The 19091-nt window shown below is 43.9% G+C and overlaps 1 protein-coding gene across 2 annotated transcripts; it reads right to left on the bottom strand.

The window, feature by feature from the left end:
* Positions 1 to 308: 308 nt before the first annotated feature.
* nsd1a (nuclear receptor binding SET domain protein 1a) lies at positions 309 to 19047 on the bottom strand. 2 transcript variants are annotated; one of them, XM_058063703.1, is made up of 24 exons: positions 18832 to 19047; positions 18015 to 18153; positions 16890 to 17681; positions 16493 to 16634; positions 16230 to 16402; positions 13483 to 15124; positions 13279 to 13403; positions 11694 to 11925; positions 10860 to 10954; positions 10447 to 10539; positions 10156 to 10371; positions 9965 to 10057; positions 8738 to 8861; positions 8436 to 8636; positions 7331 to 7510; positions 6945 to 7101; positions 5585 to 5790; positions 5392 to 5504; positions 5040 to 5309; positions 4846 to 4962; positions 3372 to 3513; positions 3180 to 3286; positions 2820 to 3018; positions 310 to 1482 (listed from the first exon to the last, which is right to left on the bottom strand). In XM_058063703.1, exons 3-24 carry the CDS (start codon positions 17661 to 17663, stop codon positions 806 to 808), a joined length of 6078 nt encoding a protein of 2025 aa, XP_057919686.1. In that variant the 5' UTR covers positions 17664 to 17681; positions 18015 to 18153; positions 18832 to 19047; the 3' UTR covers positions 310 to 805. The 2 variants fall into 2 exon arrangements, with proteins under 2 accessions (XP_057919685.1, XP_057919686.1); XM_058063702.1 differs by lacking the exon at positions 18015 to 18153 and having other exon boundaries at positions 309 to 1482.
* Between the last annotated feature and the right edge of the window lie 44 nt (positions 19048 to 19091).

The following is a 19091-nucleotide window of genomic DNA, read 5'->3' on the forward strand; positions in this document are numbered from 1 at the left end:
GAAGCGGAAGTGCGACATCTAGTGGAGAGTGTTAACATCAGTTACTGCTTCGCTGCACGTTTATTTAAACACTTGGAAATAAAGGCAATATACGCAATTATTTTTAAATAGATTTTAAAAACTATGTAAATATGAAAGTAAATATTACTAGATTTTACAACACCCATGAATTCATGCCTGCATATGGATTGAATCAATAGTTAACATCGTAATCCTGAATTTATAATAATAATGTTAACATAAATTACAATGTGCAGTATATTGCAGTATCCCCTGGAGTGCATTATGAATATAAACAAATTAATATAAATTATGGTAACACCATTGCCAATATAAATTAGGAGTTGATTGTTTCAGGACAAACTTTTTGCAGTTTGACTCCAGTGTGTTTATTTTTGCATCACGGTGAAAATAAACCATGGAAACATTGACAAGTGAGACGACCTCTCTTGCATTTTTTTTTTTTTTTTTAAGAAGACAAAGTGAAGACAATAACGACAACAAAATGCCCTTATAATTACAGTTTGGTCAGATATATCTTCTCATTTTTTTATATTTCAAACATGTCTTTTTAAAAAAAAAAAAATGTAAACAATGTTTAAAAGAATAAACTGAAGCTAACAGCACCAGACACAAATAAACACAATATGAACAAAAGTACAAGAAACTGAGTGAATGAGCCCTGGAGCCGTAGCACCGATTAGCATCCATAGCATCAGTGCAGCAGTCTGACATGAGAAGGCAATGTTGTACCAAAGGGGAAGGCAATGTTGCATTCAAGTACAGTAGGTGATTTTATTGAGGGTCACTTGTCATCCTCCTCCACTCGGCCCCAGTCGTCACCGGCATCTTCCTCCACGTAATCACCCCAACTGTCATCTGCCTCCTCCTCTTCCTCCTCCAAGCTGTCTCCGTACATTGGCTCACCTTCTTCATCTTCTACTAACTCGATCTCTTCCGCGTCGTCTCCTGATTCATCGTAGTCGTCGTCTTCTTCTTCCAAGTCGACCTCTAACCCGCACACCTCCCCGTCCTCCATTTCGCCATCCTCGCTTTCATCTTTTGAGGAGGTCGGGCTGGACAAAGCTTTGTCTTCTGTCCTTTGTGTGAGGTAAGACCTGCTGCTAGGGATGAAGCTCGAGGTAGCCGTCTTTGTGTTAATGTAGAGACGAGGAGGAGGCTCACGTTTAGGGTCATGTGAGGCAACGGGAGTGGAACCTCCAGAGTCCGGGAGAGGCGAAGTCACAGCGCCGGGTTTCGAAGAAGGGGCATTAGGAACAACGTATTCACGGATCTCGCCCGGCTCTAGGGGGTCGGGTCCACACGGGTCGTGTTCACTGCAGGACAGCTTGCCGTCCAGCTTGGAGATGAAGAGCATGCCATCGCGGTGCGCTTTGCAGTATGAGCTGGGGCACATCTGACAGAACGACACCGCTTCTTTACCGCAGACATCACACTGGTGCCAGGGACACTCCCATCGACCTGGAAAGCATATTATGGTCATTAGCACACTTTGAAACATTGCTTAACTTAAGCCCCTTTTACACTGTGAAAGCCTCCATTTTGTCCACACTTTTTTTGCACCCATTTCAAATGAGATGATGAAATTCAGTCATTGACACCCTGTGCTGGTGGCCAGCCAATCACAGGGCACATATAGACAAACAACCATTCACACTCACATTCATACCTATGGACAATTTGGAGTTGCTAATTAACCTAGCATGTTTTTGGAATGTGGGAGGAAACCGGAGTACCCGGAGAAAACCCACGCATGCACGGGGAGAACATGCAAACTCCACACAGAGATGTCCGAGGGTGGGGAAAGACAAAATAAGAAGCCAAAAAGTTACCACTTCCACACAAAATAGGAGGAGAACTCATTCATTAATTCATTTTCTATCGTTTATCCTCACAAGGGTCGCGGGGGTGCTGGAGCCTATCCCAGTTGTCTTCGGGCGAGAGGCGGGGTACACCCTGGACTGGTGGCCAGACAATCACAGGGCACATATAGACAAACAACCATTCACACTCACATTCATACCTATGGAAAATTTGGAGTCGCTAATTAACCTAGCATGTTTTTGGAATGTGGGAGGAAACCGGAGTACCCGGAGAAAACCCACGCATGCACGGGGAGAACATGCAAACTCCACACAGAGATGGCCAAAGGCGGGGAAAGACAAAATAAGAAGCCAAAAAGTTACCACTTCCACACAAAATAGGAGGAGAACTTATTCATTCATTTTCTACCGCTTATCCTCACGAGGGTGCTGGAGCCTATCCCAGCTGTCTTCGGGCGAGTGGTGGGGTACACCCTGGACTGGTGGCCAAAAAGTTACCACTTCCACACAAAACAGGAGAACTCATTCATTCATTTTCTACCGCTTATCCTCACAAGGGTCACGGGGGTGCTGGAGCCTATCCCAGTTGTCTTCGGGCGAGAGGCGGGTTACACCCTGTACTGGTGGCCAGCCAATCACAGGGCACATATAGACAAACAACCATTCACACTCACATTCATACCTATGGACAATTTGGAGTCGCTAATTCACCTAGCATGTTTTTGGAATGTGGGAGGAAACCGGAGTACCCGGAGAAAACCCACACATGGGAGAGAACATGCAAACTCCACACAGAGATGGTGGGAGGGTGGGATTGAATTCGGGTCTCCTAGCTGTGAGGTCTGTGTGTTAACCACTAGACCGCCGTGCAGCCCCCTCCTTTAGATCATGAATAGCAAAAAGTTAGAATGTTCAACTACACACCAGTGTACAGCTCATGGAAGTCCCCCCCCACTTAGCAATAGCAATACTTGCCTGCAGGCCTCTTTGCCAGGTTCAGACAGTCCGCATGGTAGACTTTGGGGCAACCGGGCTTCTTACAGGACACAATCTGGCCGCCGTCACCGCAGCTGAAACACTCATCCTCCCTTTCTTTGGTGACCTCTTGTTTCGTTTTCTTCTTCATGGACACTCTCTTCTTCCCTTCCTTCAGTTTCTCAGCAGACGGCTGGTTCTGAATGGAAGCACACCAGGATGGATGTTCTTTCAGGTCAAATAGATAGTTTGATGTTGTTCTGACTCAACTATAAGCATGGAAATTTGATTTTTTTTTTTTTTTTTTACACCCAATTACACGCATTGTTCAAGCACTGAAATAAGAGATACTTCTTTTACCTTCGGTCGAACACCAAGAAAGCCGCTGCAGTTGGGGGCTCCGCATTTACATGCCGTCTTGCCGTTACCAAGACACTCCAAGTTGTAGTTGAAAGTCAGCTCCACACCTAAAGTAAATACTCCGTCAAGTTGATGTTGGATATTACTACATGGTGTACGCTAACACGGCAAGGTGCAGATAGTCGCCAGAACCTTCTGGGATTTCTTGTAGTGCAAACAGTCCTACGCGGGTGTCCCCATTCACAGTCCATTTCTGGGTTTCACAGTTTGGCTGGCAGCTGTGATTCATGAAGCGGGCTTGGTTCCCTTTGGGTCCGGCATCGATGATTCTGTCCTAGAATAAAAAGATTTTAAATTGCATGTTATGTAAGCGCATTAAGAATTGACAGGGTAGGTTTACAGGTCAATGGCCAAGTCCCAAGTGTCCCACTGATCCCTAATCTGCGACTTACAGCTATTATTGTCTGCACTACAAACTGAAGAGTACATACTTTGTAAGCCTGCAGTACTCGGTATGGTGAAGGACGCATCAACATCCCAGCCATGTTTGACAGAGAATAGGCTAAAAATAGCCACAAAAGACATTTTGGTTGCACACCAGTCAGTTTTGCAGGATAGTGGAAATTTTTAAATTGGGAAAAACAAAATAAGAAGCCAAAAAGTTACCACTTCCACACAAAAAAGGAGGAGAAGTCATTCATTCATTCATTTTCTACTGCTTATCCTCACGAGGGTGGCGGGGAGCGCTGGAGCCTATCCCAGCTGTCTTCGGGCGAGAGGCGGGGTACACCCTGGACTGGTGGCCAGCCAATCACAGGGCACATATAGACAAACAACCATTCACACTCACATTCATACCTATGGACAATTTGGAGTTGCTAATTAATCTAGCATGTTTTTGGAATGTGGGAGGAAACCGGAGTACCCGGAGAAAACCCACGGGCACAAGAAGAACATGCAAACTCCACACAGAGATGGCCAAGGGTGGGAAAAGACAAAATAAGAAGCCAAAAAGTTACCACTTCCACACAAAATAGGAGGAGAACTCATTAATTCATTTTCTACTGCTTATCCTCACGAGGGTCGCGGGGGGTGCCGGAGCCTATCCCAGCTGTCTTCGGGCGAGGGTACACCCTGGACTGATTGCCAGCCAATCACAGGGCACATATAGACAAACAACCATTCACACTCACATTCATACCTATGGACAATTTGGAGTCGCTAATTAACCTAGCATGTTTTTGGAATGTGGGAGGAAATCGGAGTCTTCGGGAAAAAAACCACGGGGAGAACATGCAAACTCCACACAGAGATGGCCTAGGGTGGAATTGAACCATGGTCTCCTAGCTGTGAGGTCGGCGCGCTAACCACTCCACCGCCGTGCAGCCAATTTTAGCGCATGTGTGATTAATTCTGAACACATCATAGGCAACAAGCAAGATAATTTAAAAATTGAGTGTGGACAAAAGGTACAATTTCCACTTCGTAGGTTTGTAATTAATCTTGAGTTGTGTTCTCCCAATTAATTAATGTGTGTTTCCATGCAGGATGGATGTGAAAGAAAGCCAACTAGTCTGCGTCAACCAATCAAAAGAACCAGTGTGTTCATCTCCACTCTCCACAAGTATTGTACTCCAACTACCTGCTGGCGGAATCAGACTCTTACCTTATCTAGTGTCAGCATGTAGAAATTACAGATGTCATTCTCCTGAGCATGACGGATTCTTGCCCGACATTCTTCTTCATCGATCACCTCCCCGACATATTCGCTTACGAAAGCTCCCTGCGGAGAACACACAAAGCGCATGAGTGACGAGGGCAACAAGGGAAAAAAGCCGAGCCGTGAAGAGTCGAAAGTACCTTCTTGATATTGGACACGGCACGCAAACCCCAGCCACGCGACAATGTCCTGAATATCTCCACGTGTGTGTAATGGCGTTTCGTGAAGGCTTGATTCTGACATCGCTCCCCGGCTGCGCACACCTGAGGGTGGCACTCGTACAACAGCATTCGATTGATGCACTCCGAATCCACGCCGCACGGGTTCTCGTCGGAGGCCTTGCAGTTACAGCGCGGGACCTCCGATAGGTCGGCTGTGATGATTTGCACCTTTCCGATTGGCTTATTCACCTAAAAGGTTAAAATCAGGTGCGTTTATTTAATATGGGCTATATCATCGCAAAGAAAATGGCCAATCAGTAACAAAGCATGCCTTTATGTGCTTATATGGAGGAGGTTTCCTGTCATTCTTTCTGTCTTCCTGAAGCTGCTTCATCTCCTTTTCTGTTTGGAGTTCCCTGAATCTCTCTGCAGCCTCGGTCAAGGCTATAAACATAAGACACCATCTTCAGTTATGCTATGCTAATCAAACAAAAAAAAAAAACACAAATGAGAGCGCATCTTACCCTTTTTGTACACCCCATCTGCACCTTTGCCCATTTTCTCGATGTTGTGAGTGTCGCCTTCCATGTACGGGAAAACTCGGGCCTGATAAGTCCAAACAAAATCTTTGGAGCCGAAAAACTGCACCGGGAACTCTCCCACCTCGTGTTTCATTCTCAAGATGTTAGTCGGGACATCTTTGGCCAGACACACTTCGGCAGGCCACCACCTACATAAACATAAACAAACCAGATTAGTGTGGTAATGTAGCACCTTAGCGTTTACATTTGCTTGATGAAGACATTACAAGTTTGTATTGGATTGTGTAGTTTGATATTTTAATATAGATGTTTGTACACCGAGGATAGAAAAAGAACTGAAAGGCCAGTTTGTGATATAAAGTGAAGTGTGGACCTTTTTTTTAAGTGGTACAGTTTTGATATTTTTACATCAAACAAAGTTAGTGTTGTCTGCGCAATTGTTGTCTTGCACCTTCTTATTTATATTTATTTTTACTGATCTGTTTTTACCATATCAACCCCCGCGTTCCTCTGACACTGGCCTTTTAACTATACCAAAACCCAGAACAAAAACCCACGGTGAGGCAGCATTTAGCCACTATGGCCCCCCACCTGTGGAACAGCCTGCCGGAGAGCCGCAGGACTGCAGAAACTCAGGCTTTTAACTATTATTTTAAAACTTTTCTTACGTTTTTATCTCTTTAGTGCTATTTTATGCTATTATTCTTTAGCTTTTAACACCAGTGTTTCCTCAGGGGGGGTCCTCCACACTGGGGGCTGTGTCGGGTCTGCTGAGGGGGTGCCATACTCGGGTCCCTTCGACTCGGCCGGCTGGGGGTTCTACTCCCTTTGATGTGGGGGTCCGCCCATCTGTCGGAGTTGGGGGGCCCGGGGTGCTGGTCCCCCGATGGCACGGCCTGCGACGGCCCCAAAGGTGGCGTTTCCTTGATCCTCAGTGCCATGCCATGTCTCCCTACTGTGTGTACTGTACTGTGTGTGTCTAGTATGGAGGGGCTTTCTTTGTAATTGTTTTTTTTTTTAATTGTGGTAATTGTTTTTAATTCTGTAAAGCACTTTGGGTTGCATGTCGTTGCAGGAAAAGTGCTCTCCAAATAAAATTTGATTGACTGATTGATTGTACTTAGCAAAGCTGTACTTCATAACGGCCAGCAGGGGGCGACTACAAAGATTTCAATAAATAACTTTTCAACAGAAGTTGTACATTGTATAACTCCATGACTTAATTTTAATCTTGTGAAAATTAATCCTCTCAAATTAAGCTCCAGAGGCAGGGAGTAACATAACAATGGCTAATTCGGAGACATCAAACAAGAGGTAATAATCCAAATACTGGGGTCCTTACCTGTACCGCCCCCATTTGACCCAGAGTATATCCTTGATACGTGGCTTCTTCCCCGCTTTGCAGTCGTTGCAGAACCAGCTGCCTTGAGGCATCTCCATATTCAGACATTCCTGATGAAAAGCAGCAGGACAGGCTTCACAGCAAAGCAGGCTGCCTCCTGCGGAATCACAGCAATAGCATGTAATGCATTGTTAGGGCTAAAGTATTGATTTGTCCATTAAAATCCCACTGGTGAGAAGGGAAATATTAAAACAAAGAAGAAATGAATTGGTGTAGACTACTATGTCTCATCAGATGATATAATAAAAGTTGCTCAACAAAAACTTATGGTCATAAGATAAGGACCAAGTCCAAGCCCATTTTATAACAAATCAAGTTCATCCAACCTTCAGAGCACACGAAGCACCAGCTAACGTTGATGTGCTCGTGATTCTTGCAGCCCTTCCGAGGAGTGAAGTGGTTTGGACACAGGAAACTGTTGTTGGCCAGCACCAAGCTGCCGGCTGCCATGCAGTTGTCATTGGCGTGATAAGCCACGGGGCAGCGCACACAGCGAGCCAAGCGACCTGTGCACAAAAAAAAAGAAAAGATTTAGACTTCATGCTGCAGTCTTGACATGTGATTATGAGCCATTTTATGATCATTAAATGACATTGTGGGCGGCACGGCGGTCGAGTGGTTAGCGCGCAGACCTCACAGCTAGGATACGAGGGTTCAATCCCACCCTCGGCGATCTCTGTGTGGAGTTTGCATGTTCTCTCGGTTTCCTCCCACATTCCAAAAACATGCTAGGTTAATTAGCGACTCCAAATCGTCCATAGGTATGAATGTGAGTGTGAATGGTTGTTTGTCTATATGTGCCCTGTGATTGGCTGGCCACCAGTCCAGGGTGTACCCCGCCTCTCGCCCGAAGACAGCTGGGATAGGCTCCAGCACCCCCCGTGACACTCGTGGGTTAGCGGTAGAAAATGAATAAATGAGTTCTTCTCCTATTTTGTGTGGAAGTGGTAACTTTTTGGCTTCTTATTTTGTCTTTCCCCACCCTCGGCCATCTCTGTGTGGAGTTTGCATGTTCTCCCTGTGCATGCGTGGGTTTTTTCCGGGTACTCCGGTTTCCTCCCACATTCCAAAAACATGCTAGGTTAATTAGCGACTCCAAATTGTCCATAGGTATTAATGTGAGTGTGAATGGTTGTTTGTCTATATGTGCCCTGTGATTGACTGGCCACCAGTCCAGGGTGTACCCCGCCTCTCGCCCAAAGACAGCTGGGATAGGCTCCAGCACCCCCGCGATCCTCGTGAGGAAAAGCGGTAGAAAATGAATGAATGAATAAATGACATTGTGGCTCCCATGAACAGCCCCTCCATGTGGTGTATTTATCTAAAAAATAACAGCACTCTTTTCGGGACTGAATGGGTTAATTAACGCCCAATTCCTCAGTTAAGTCACATTCAATTCTGATTAACTCAATAACCTCGGGAGGTTCTTACCTTTGGAGCTGCAAGCGTTGAGAGGATTGGTGATGTGACACGACAAACAGACATGTAACGGGCAGCGGAAGCTTTTGTTATGTGGCTGCGTGGCAGAGAAGGCCACGATGCAGTCGGTGTGATAGAACTTCCCGCACAGTGGGATCATGCACCGTTTCACGCCATTGCCAGACTTCTTACAGACAAAGCACATGTGAACACCTGGAGAGGAGAAAAAAAGGGGATTCGAAAAAAATAGTAAAGTATTCAGTTGATTAATGACAAATCAGTCATAGGCATAGCAGATAATGAGGTACACCCACCGGTGGTGCATTGTTGGCAGAGGAATCTTCCCTTGGGCGCCACAGACAAACCAATACACTGTGGGTGAAAGGCTCCGTAGCAGTGGCCGTCACATACCAGTAGGTCTCCGGTCCTCTCACACACCTACACAAACATAGAATACCTGGTCAAACTCCTCTTCTTACAAGAAGATGGTAATGGTAATGGTTTGATTTCATTTGAACATGCATCAGATTACAATTGAATGCATCACATAATCAGTTCACAGTTCCACATGTCCAAAATCCTACCCCTCCATCTGGTACTTTTACAGTCAGTAACTGTTACATTTGTTCACTTCCTGCTTTCCTAATATAGTTTAAGTTGGTTTTTTTTTTTGTTTTTTTATCAGGTACCGAAGTACGAGGTGATATGACCATACAATGACATAATCAATCATTTTTTTAATAATTAAGCTTTGCTTCTTCCTGCTCCTTTTCAGACATGTGTAGTAATGAGGTGTTGTGTATGTATGTATGTGTGTATATACGTATATGTATGTATATATATGTGTACGGATGTACTATATGTATGTATATATGTATATATATATATATATATATATATATATATATATATATATATATATATATGTGTGTGTGTATATGTGTGCATATATATGTAAGTATATAAATAGATTTTGTAAGTGTACACTGGTGTAACATAGTATGCATATCTGAAATAAATTAAGAAGAAGAATAATTCTTGATGAAGAGTCTTGAACCAGTCATGATGTGCTATATATATCACTATATTGACACTTACTATGGTACACATAATGTCACTGTATAGTCATATCACCTTGTACTTCGGTACGAGGTACATTATTAAAAAAAAAACAAAAAACCTTAAACTGTATTATGGAAAGCAGGAAGTGAACAAATGTAACAGTTACTGATTGTAAAAGTACCAGATGAAGGGGTAGGATTTAATAAGCTTTGCTTCTTCCTACTCCTTTTGGACATGTGGAACTGTGAACTGATTATGTGATGCATTCAATTGTAATCTGATGCATGTTCAAATGAAATTAAACCATTACCATTACATAATGGGTACCATAGTAAGTGTCAATATAGTGATATATATAGCACATCATGACTGGTTCAAGACTCTTCATCCTTGTATTTAGCAAACTCTGAATAGTTTGTCTTTGTCTTTCAAGCTTCCATTGTATAATTAGTACATATTTAGTATGAACATCATCTCACCTGACAGACATTCTCCTTTAAGGAAGTAGCGCTTATTTTTCCTTTGACATCCACCAGAGAGGAGAGGCTGTCAGACAGACTGACAGGAAGTACCTACACAAACAAAAACATGCAGTGAGTGTACTGTACTGTGTACATATCTGATGCTTACAGTCCAATTTGAAGTGAAAAAGAGGATGCGCCACAGTCACCTCAGCTTTGGGGGTTTCAGTGTCTGTGCTATGTTTCTCTTCAGTGTCGCAGGGTGTCACGTCATTCTCCTGCTCAGGGGACTTGGGTCCCAACAAAAGAGTTTTTTTTTCTGGAGTGAGAACCCTTGGATCATCTTCGGCGTCTGAGTGCGATGAGGTGTCAGCAGGGGCAGAAGATGTGCTGGGAACAGGTTTGTCTTTCTTTACGGGTCCATCCTGTTTCAGAACAAATGCACATTTCTTTGAGAAATATATAATTGCTTTATAGTGAATAGTTTGATAAATACCGACCATGTTTTCTTTAAGTATGTGCTTCTGAAGTATCACAGTTTTCTTGACCAACACTTTGACTTCGGAGAAAACTCCAGAGGGGAACCTTGGATGCTGCGTGGAAATTGGATTAAACAGTTTAAATTACAAATTAGACGGTCGGACAACTAAACATAAACAGAATGTCACATTTTTTAGTGAAAAGACATTTGATGGAGCGTCTGTACTTCTTTAATAAGACCTGTGGCTAAGCAGTAAGAAGTATAAATGAACTAACGATCTCATGCATTTTCAAGTCATCAAACTGGGGTCCGGGTCAAGTTGCACGTCTTGGATGACATTGCCCAAGGAATCAATATTATGACTGGAGTCCACACCTCTGCTAGTGTGTGTACATGAACAGCATGCAAGCATGAAAGTCAGTCCCTGCTTACCACCTTCACAGGAGCAGACACTTCTTCAATGGTGCAATCCAAAACCTTGTGCGACAGTTTCCGAGGCCTCTTTCTTTCTGTTGCCAAGTCCGTAACTGGGTGAAAAAAAACAAGAATGACATGAACCGACTTCGCTAAAACGCTACATTACCGTCAGTAAGGATAATTCATAATACCGCCTACAGAGAACATACTAACTCCTTATTTCTAAAATGACAAATACTTCAACTTGTTGATATAGTTCATCTTCAAACAGCTAAAATAATGCAAAAATAACCAATTAGCTAAAAATGTCATCCAATACTTCTCTACAAGAGAGGAGAAATATGATCTCAGGGAAGAAGTACATTTGAAACACTTCTATGCTAGGACTGCGTTAAAAAGCCATAGCATTTCAGTATGTGGAATCAAACTATGGAATGGATTGAGTAAGGAAGTCAAACAATGCACAACGATGAGCCAATTCAAGAAACAATACAAGCAGTTGATGTTTGCTAAATACAAGGATGAAGAGTCTTGAACCAGTCATGATGTGCTATATATATCACTATATTGACACTTACTATGGTACCCATTATGGCATTGGACGCTCATATCACCTTGTACTTCAGTACGAGGTACATTATTTAAAAAAAAAAAAACCTTAAACTGTACTATGGAAAGCAGGAAGTGAACAAATGTAACAGTTACTGATTATAAAAGTACCAGATGGAGGGGTAGGATTTAATAAGCTTTGCTTCTTCCTACTCCTTTTGGACATGTGGAACTGTGAACTGATTATGTGATGCATTCAATTGTAATCTGATGCATGTTCAAATGAAATTAAACCATTACCAGATTTTGGAGGTAGATCTGCTTCCTGGGCTGTGTCAGTGTCTAGAGGAAGCTGACTTGCGGCCGAGGATACAAGGGGTCCTTCAAGTGGGCGCTCATCCTGAGATGGACTATGTGACTCTGATACCGCAGATGCAGAGGGAGCCATAAGAGGCGACACTGAGGCAACGGTCTCCTGCTTGATGTTGATATCCGGGTGCAGCGAGACAATTTCATTGGTATCACCGGTATCCTGTGACACAAACATGTTTAGTTATCATGCATCAATCTGACCTTTAACCTCAACTATCTCCAGCATCATAGAACCGATAATCAATAATCACAGACTTGCTGCACAACACAATATGCATGTTTTTTTTCTTTACACTTTCTCATGCGCTCAACATTATTAAAACAAAAAAATGTATAATAATAGTTCTTCCCGTGCATGCGTGGGTTTTCTCCAGGTACTCCGGTTTCCTCCCACATTCCAAAAACATGCTAGGTTAATTAGCGACTCCAAATTGTCCATAAGTATGAATGTGAGTGTGAATGGTTGTTTGTCTCTATGTGCCCTGTGATTGGCTGGCCACCAGTCCAGGGTGTACCCCGCCTCTTGCCCGAAGACAGCTGGGATAGGCTCCAGCACCCCTCGCGACCCTCGTGAGGATAAGCGGTAGAAAATGAATGAATGAATGAGTTCTCCTCGTAATTTGTGTGGAAGTGGTAACTTTATGGCTTCTTATTTTGTCTTTCCCCACCCTCGGCCATCTCTGTGTGGAGTTTGCATGTTCTCCCCGTGCATGCGTGGATTTTCTTCGGGTACTCCAGTTTCCTCATGCATGCCAAAAAACATGCTATGTTAATTAGCGACTCCAAATTGTCCATAGGTATGAATGTGAGTGTGAATGGTTGTTTGTCTATATGTGCCCTGTGATTGGCTGGCCACCAGTCCAGGGTGTACCCCGCCTCTCGCCCGAAGACAGCTGGGATAGGCTCCAGCACCCCTCGCAACCCTCATGAGGATAAGCGGTAGAAAATGAATGAATGAATGAGTTCTCCTCCTATTTTGTGTGGAAGTGGTAACCTTTGGGCTTCTTATTTTGTCTTGCCCCACCCTCGGCCATCTCTGTGTGGAGTTTGCATGTTCTCCCGGTGCATGCGTGGGTTTTCTTCGGGTACTCCGGTTTCCAAAAACATGCTAGGTTAATTAGCGACTCCAAATTTTCCATAGGTATGAATGTGAGTGTGAATGGTTGTTTGTCTATATGTGCCCTGTGATTGGCTGGCGACCAGTCCAGGGTGTACCCCGCCTCTCGCCCGAAGATAGCTGGGATAGGCTCCAGCACCCCTCGCGACGCTTGTGAGGTTAAGCGGTGGAAAATGAATGAATGAATGAGTTCTCCTATTTTGTGTGGAAGTGGTAACTTTTTGGCTTCTTATTTTGTCTTTTCCGACCCTCGGCCATCTCTGTGTAGAAAATGAATGAATTAATGTATCATAATAATAAAAGTTTGAGAGATCATTCATAAAATTAGCTACGGCTGCTAATGAGCTACTTTTTTTTTTACCCTAAAAAAAAGTGAAAGTGAAATGAACATCTTACCGTATCATATAAGGTGTGTTTCTTAGACTTCTTTATTGGTGTGAATATTTGTTCATATTCCTCGGTAGACTCCAGAAGTCTTTTAGTTGGTTTACGGAGTCGTTTGTTTTCCAGGTTCGACATTCCTGTGTGAACAAACATTTTTGGGATTATTTTCCTTGTAACCAAACTCCTGGCTGAACGCGGCAGCAGTTTGCATCTTACCGGCTGCAGTGTTCGACTCTGAGAAAGCGTCATTCTCTAGCTGCCTCTCGGTTTCCGAGTGAACATCGGGAGACGTTCTCACATTCATCTCAAAACTGACATCGGTCCTGTTCTCCTCGGCAATCTGCCAGCGCTTCTTTGGAGCCATGGAGGATTCAGAGATCTTGTCGAGGTAGGTGGCAGTGGGATCATCGGGAATAGGATGATCGGATCCTGCTAAATCAGCGTGGCCACTGACAAACTCCCTGCCGAATGCCATGTCGGCGATGTCGCAGGAAACACCATGTCGTCCGAGCTTCAGTTTGGCAGGAAGTCTCTGTTTTCTGCGTTGTTTGTCCGAATTCCCAGCGTGAAATGGAAATTCTTCACAATGATACGTGTCTGCTGACATGATAGCTTTAGTCCTGGACTTGTTTTTGACTTTTGAAAATGTTCCCGATTGTCCGAACTCTGTTTTGATTCCTTGCCTCGGAGGATCAGTACACAACGGAGAAGGAATAACCAAAGGTTCCTCTTTGATGAGTAGCGGTGATGGTGGGATAACGAGGGGCTTACCTTCTTTCTCTCTGGTGTCATGCATGTCTTTGAGAAGCATAAGAAAGGTACTGAACTTGTAGTTGGAATCAGAACGAAAGGAAGTCACGTTGGAGTCGGAGTTCTCATTAACAAGAGACTTAAACGTGATTTCCTTCCCATCCTGGAAAGCATCCATGGGGCATAATGGCGGCGGGGAGTGCAATAAAGACAGTTCTGGGCTAACATTCTCAGTTTTGATTTGAGCAGGTTCTGTGAAGGAACCACGCTGGTCTACATTTGCGGATGTTAGCAATGAGCCGATACGGTTTTTCTTCTTGTCTGCTTTCCTTGCACGCCTCTTCGGCGAGGTGTGATTTACGGAAAAAGATACGTCAGTGAATGATTCCCATGAAGGTGACATTTTTAACCGAGCTGCATCACTGGGTGTTTCGGTAAGAACATTAGAGTTGGAGACGTCGTCAACTTCGTTCTTTGCTTCCATGGCTTTTGTCATGAGACGACTACTCGCGGGGAGGATTTTCCTTGAACCATGAGCCGTTTCTTCCATGTCTGTTTCCTGATTAATGACATTCCCAATAGCAGGATAATGTGTATGTGTAGAATACGGAAGGATTTGAGTGAACGTCTGTGTTGATGCAAGTTCTTGTTCATGGATTGGGGACACTGCAGTACGTTTTGGACAATGTAACACAGGAACTGATTCCAGATCTGCATAAGGGGAGTCCTGTTCTTGTTTCAGTGTATAGATTGTTGTATGAAGATCCAATGTGTCCGTGTTGGATGAAGACTCCTTTGAGCCACTGATAATATGACCAAATATGTCTGACAGACATTTCTTTTTCTTTTTGCATGTTTTTAAGTTCTTATTAGACTGTATTTCTGATGAGTTTTTGACGTGATTTCTCCTGGGGGGCGGGAGTGGAGTTGCGTCGACAGTGAAAGAGGAAGCCTCCTGTGGTTTGTCGGGACGGAGCGGGCTGTGTTCAAACTCCACACCATTGAGAGACGCTGCAGGAAAAGTCTTGGCGTGTTGTAGTTGAGCTGAACGCATGCGCTCCGCTGCTGCTACACTGATGTTCCATGCAGACTGTAAACTTTTAGGTATCTGCCAAAAGAAGAAAGTACAAAAGGCATCCATGTTGGATTAACTGGAAACTCTACATTGTCCATAAGTGGTTCATTTCATTTGAACATGCATCAGATTACAATTGAATGCATCACATAATCAGTTCACAGTTCCACATGTCCAAAAGGAGTAGGAAGAAGCAAAGCTTATTAAATCCTACCCCTCCATCTGGTACTTTTACAATCAGTAACTGTTACATTTGTTCACTTCCTGCTTTCCGTAATACGGTTTGGGTTTTTTTTTGTTTTTTTCTCTTAATTTTGTAATTTTTTGTCCCGTACCGAAGTAATGGTAATGGTTTAATTTCACTTGAACATGCATCAGATTACAATTGAATGCATCCCATAATCAGTTCACAGTTCCACATGTCCAAAAGGAGTAGGAAGAAGCAAAGCTTATTAAATCCTACCCCTCCATCTGGTACTTTTACAATCAGTAACTGTTACATTTGTTCACTTCCTGCTTTCCTAATATAGTTTAAGGGTTTTTTTTGTCACATAATCAGTTCACAGTTCCACATGTCCAAAAGGAGTAGGAAGAAGCAAAGCTTATTAAATCCTACCCCTACATCTGGTACTTTGACAATCAGTAACTGTTACATTTGTTCACTTCCTGCTTTCCATAATACACTTTAAGTTTTTGTTTGTTTGTTTTTTTTAATAAAGCACCTTGTACCAAAGTCCGAGGTGATATGACCATACAATTGTTTGAGTTCCTTACTCAATCCATTCCATAGTTTGATTCCACATACTGAAATGCTATGGCTTTTTAACATAGTCCTAGCATAGAAGTACGAGAAGTAGGAAGTGATATGAGCATCCAATGACATAATGGGTACCATAGTAAGTGTCAATATAGTGATATATATATAGCACATCATGACTGGTTCAAGACTCTTCATCCTTGTATTTAGCAAACATCAACTGCTTGTATTGTTTCTTGAATTGGCTCATCGTTGTGCATTGTTTGACTTCCTTAATCAATCCATTCCATAGTTTGATTCCACCTAATCAGATGGGATAGGCTCCAGCTCACTCATGACACTAAATGTATAAAAAGAAAAAAAATTGATGTGTACTTTTACCGTGTATTTGTAGTCTTTCTCCTTCTGCTTGCCTCTCCGTCGAAGCACGGGCAGGTCGTCAAACTGGTAGGTTCCATGGAAAGGAAAAACGGCATTCCCGGGTACCCAGGCACACTCAACCATCTCTCCAATGGTCTCCAAGAAATACATACGACAGGGGCGGGGACTGGGAACTGGAGCAAAAAATATAGTGAATAGACTTATACACAATTGATGAAATCTGTATTAATTATATTTCAGCTGATTGTTTAAATTGAGCTCACTTTTCATTTTCGTGTGGAGGCCCAGTTGAGGGTCAGAGAGAACTCTGCATGGCCACCAAGGCCGTCTGTTGAACTTAGCCCACACCACATCGCCTTCCACGTGTTGCACTGATGGTAGAGGCCTTTTCTTTGGGCTGTTGGACTAAGCGGGAGAATTAAACCATTAACACCTAATACAGGGGTGGTCAACCAAAATTAAAGAATTATGAGATAGGTGAAAAAGTGGATTATTAGCAGAAACTTTTGAGTGACAAACATATTCAACATGGACAAAAGACTGCAGTAAATCTGAAGGCCTCAAAAATAAGTGGAAGTATTCCTACTCGCTTAGACAAAATCATGTGACCTTGAGTTTCCTGAGGTGCTAAATTAAGAATCAGCAATTTTTGCCACTCACATTGGAGTTGGTGCCAGCCGGTGAAATAATCCCTGCATCAGGACATGCAAGGTCTACATCACTTCCTGATTCCTCATCCATGCTCCACCCGTCTCTCATTGTGATGTCTGGAAGTGCGCTGGGGCTTAGATTGGGATTGAGTTCCGATATAGTTTTAGACATGAGATTGAAGAGAGTCGGTTTGTAAGTCCTTTTATCCGTGCTTGAACTGCTCGATGTTCTTGATCCTGTAACGGGGTAGTCCCACGTCGGGTAAAAGGGTATGAGGTTCTCGCTATGTTTGTGCAAAGCCTCGTTATGCTGCTGTTTAACATCACTGCTGTCAAACAGCGGAGAGCTTGAATGCAAGTAGCCGTTAGCGGTGGGAGAACATCGCTGTGGAGCGTCTGGAGTCGGGAAGCCATTTCTGTTGACATGTGGCATGGACTGAAAAGAGTCAGTTTGAAAAGAGGGAGGAAGGAGGACTGACGGTGGCTCAAACGTGTCATCATCATCATCATTATCATCGTCGTCGTTGTTGTCGCTGATTGGGCTGGAAGGATGCAAGTGGTTCCGAGCATGGAGGTCAGACTTCCTGACTCTCGCGTTAAAGTCATGCAGCCTCTTTAGAGGGTTGTAACAACCGGAGCGCTCTGACGGCTGCTCCGATCCAAGTCTGGCGATGCCGCACTGACTCCTGTAGGAAGCGCCCATGAGGCCATTGTGGGGCCTCGGCTCCGGCTGGCTGGGGGAGCCAAACGCTGAGCGAAAAGCCGGTCTGTATGACTGACTCATGCTGTCATGGCTCTTGCCCTGTCAAGGAGTAAAACAAAAAAAATCAAGTTTTAGTTACCAAAAGTGGACCACATATGGTAGCTTGTTATAACATGGCTTCCATATAGTATAAGCAAAGCAAAACACATCATAATGCATGACATCTTCCATTCATAAAATGACAGACAATAGTACCGCTTGGCTTCACTGTTGTGGGCCATGGCAATGGAGGAGGCTGCACAAGGAGGTGGTGACACACATACACATACGCGTGCGCGCTAGCGAACACACAAACACACACGCGCAAACAACAAGGAGGAAGCCAGACTCTGTGGACACGAAGGGTAAAAAAAAAAAAAAAAAAAAACTCACCTTGTGGTGGTGATCGGTCACCGAGAAACCAATGCGTGATTATGTGGCACAAAGCAAGTGTTTGTGCGCAGATGTGCACAACAATCCCAGCAGCGGTCCCGAGTAGGCCGAGGCAAGGCGCTCATTCTTTGCACCGGCCCTTTTTTTTTCCACACAAAGTGCCACTTTAGAAAAACAAAAGTAGCACTTAAGGATCCATGTTGTCTGACACGGCGACGCGTGTCAAGCGAGCCATCCGCGATCCCCCCATGTGGTGCTGGCTAGCTTATTGACTACATGATCCCCGCCCGCTGTCGAGGTGCTGGCCTCCGGTTTGTGTTTAAAACAAGCCCGGAGAGCGACCGAGTGTGTTGGTGTGAGCTGCAGCCAATCGGCACTGCCACCCAACCCCCCAGTCTGCACAGGGCCGTGACACCCAAAGCCTTTGCGCGCACACACACACACACACACACAGGGCTGCGTCGCGCACGCGCACCCAGGTGAAGTCTTATGACATGATAGTGAGATTTAATAAATTAACGACATAGTACTTTCATTATGTATCCCTACCATTCCACTCTAGAGGCCCGTATGTGTGTCTAATATGTACGAACAGCGGCGGCCATGTTGCTTTGCCAACACGAAGTCAGCATAGAGGCCGCTAAGCGATACACACGACAAAAAAAAACTCACTCGACTCATAATTGGTCGGTATATCCCACGATAAAGCAGGTTTTACTTCAAATTTGTATTCATATTTGGGTAAGGCTTGTATGCGCCAACTCCAAAAAAAAAGGCCGCAAGCTGAGACAAAGACAATGGCGACGTGACAACTTACCTCCATTCATATCTACCTCACACTGTGGGTCACAATAAACATGGTTTATAGTATTTTGGTCACATTTTACTCGACGTATTTTGTTAGGTTGTGATAAAATCTCTTGTCACTACTAACTAATGTTGTGTCTATCATGTTATAGTTAGTTATTGATAACATTACGAGGTTAAAGCAGGTAATTTTTTTAGGGTAATTGTTTCTATTTAAAGGCGGAAGTGGGGGCCCTCTCGTGTCCATAATAGCGAATGACACCCTTTCAT

Source organism: Doryrhamphus excisus, chromosome 23, assembly GCF_030265055.1.
Source record: "Doryrhamphus excisus isolate RoL2022-K1 chromosome 23, RoL_Dexc_1.0, whole genome shotgun sequence".
In the NCBI taxonomy this organism is placed as follows: Eukaryota; Metazoa; Chordata; class Actinopteri; order Syngnathiformes; family Syngnathidae; genus Doryrhamphus; species Doryrhamphus excisus.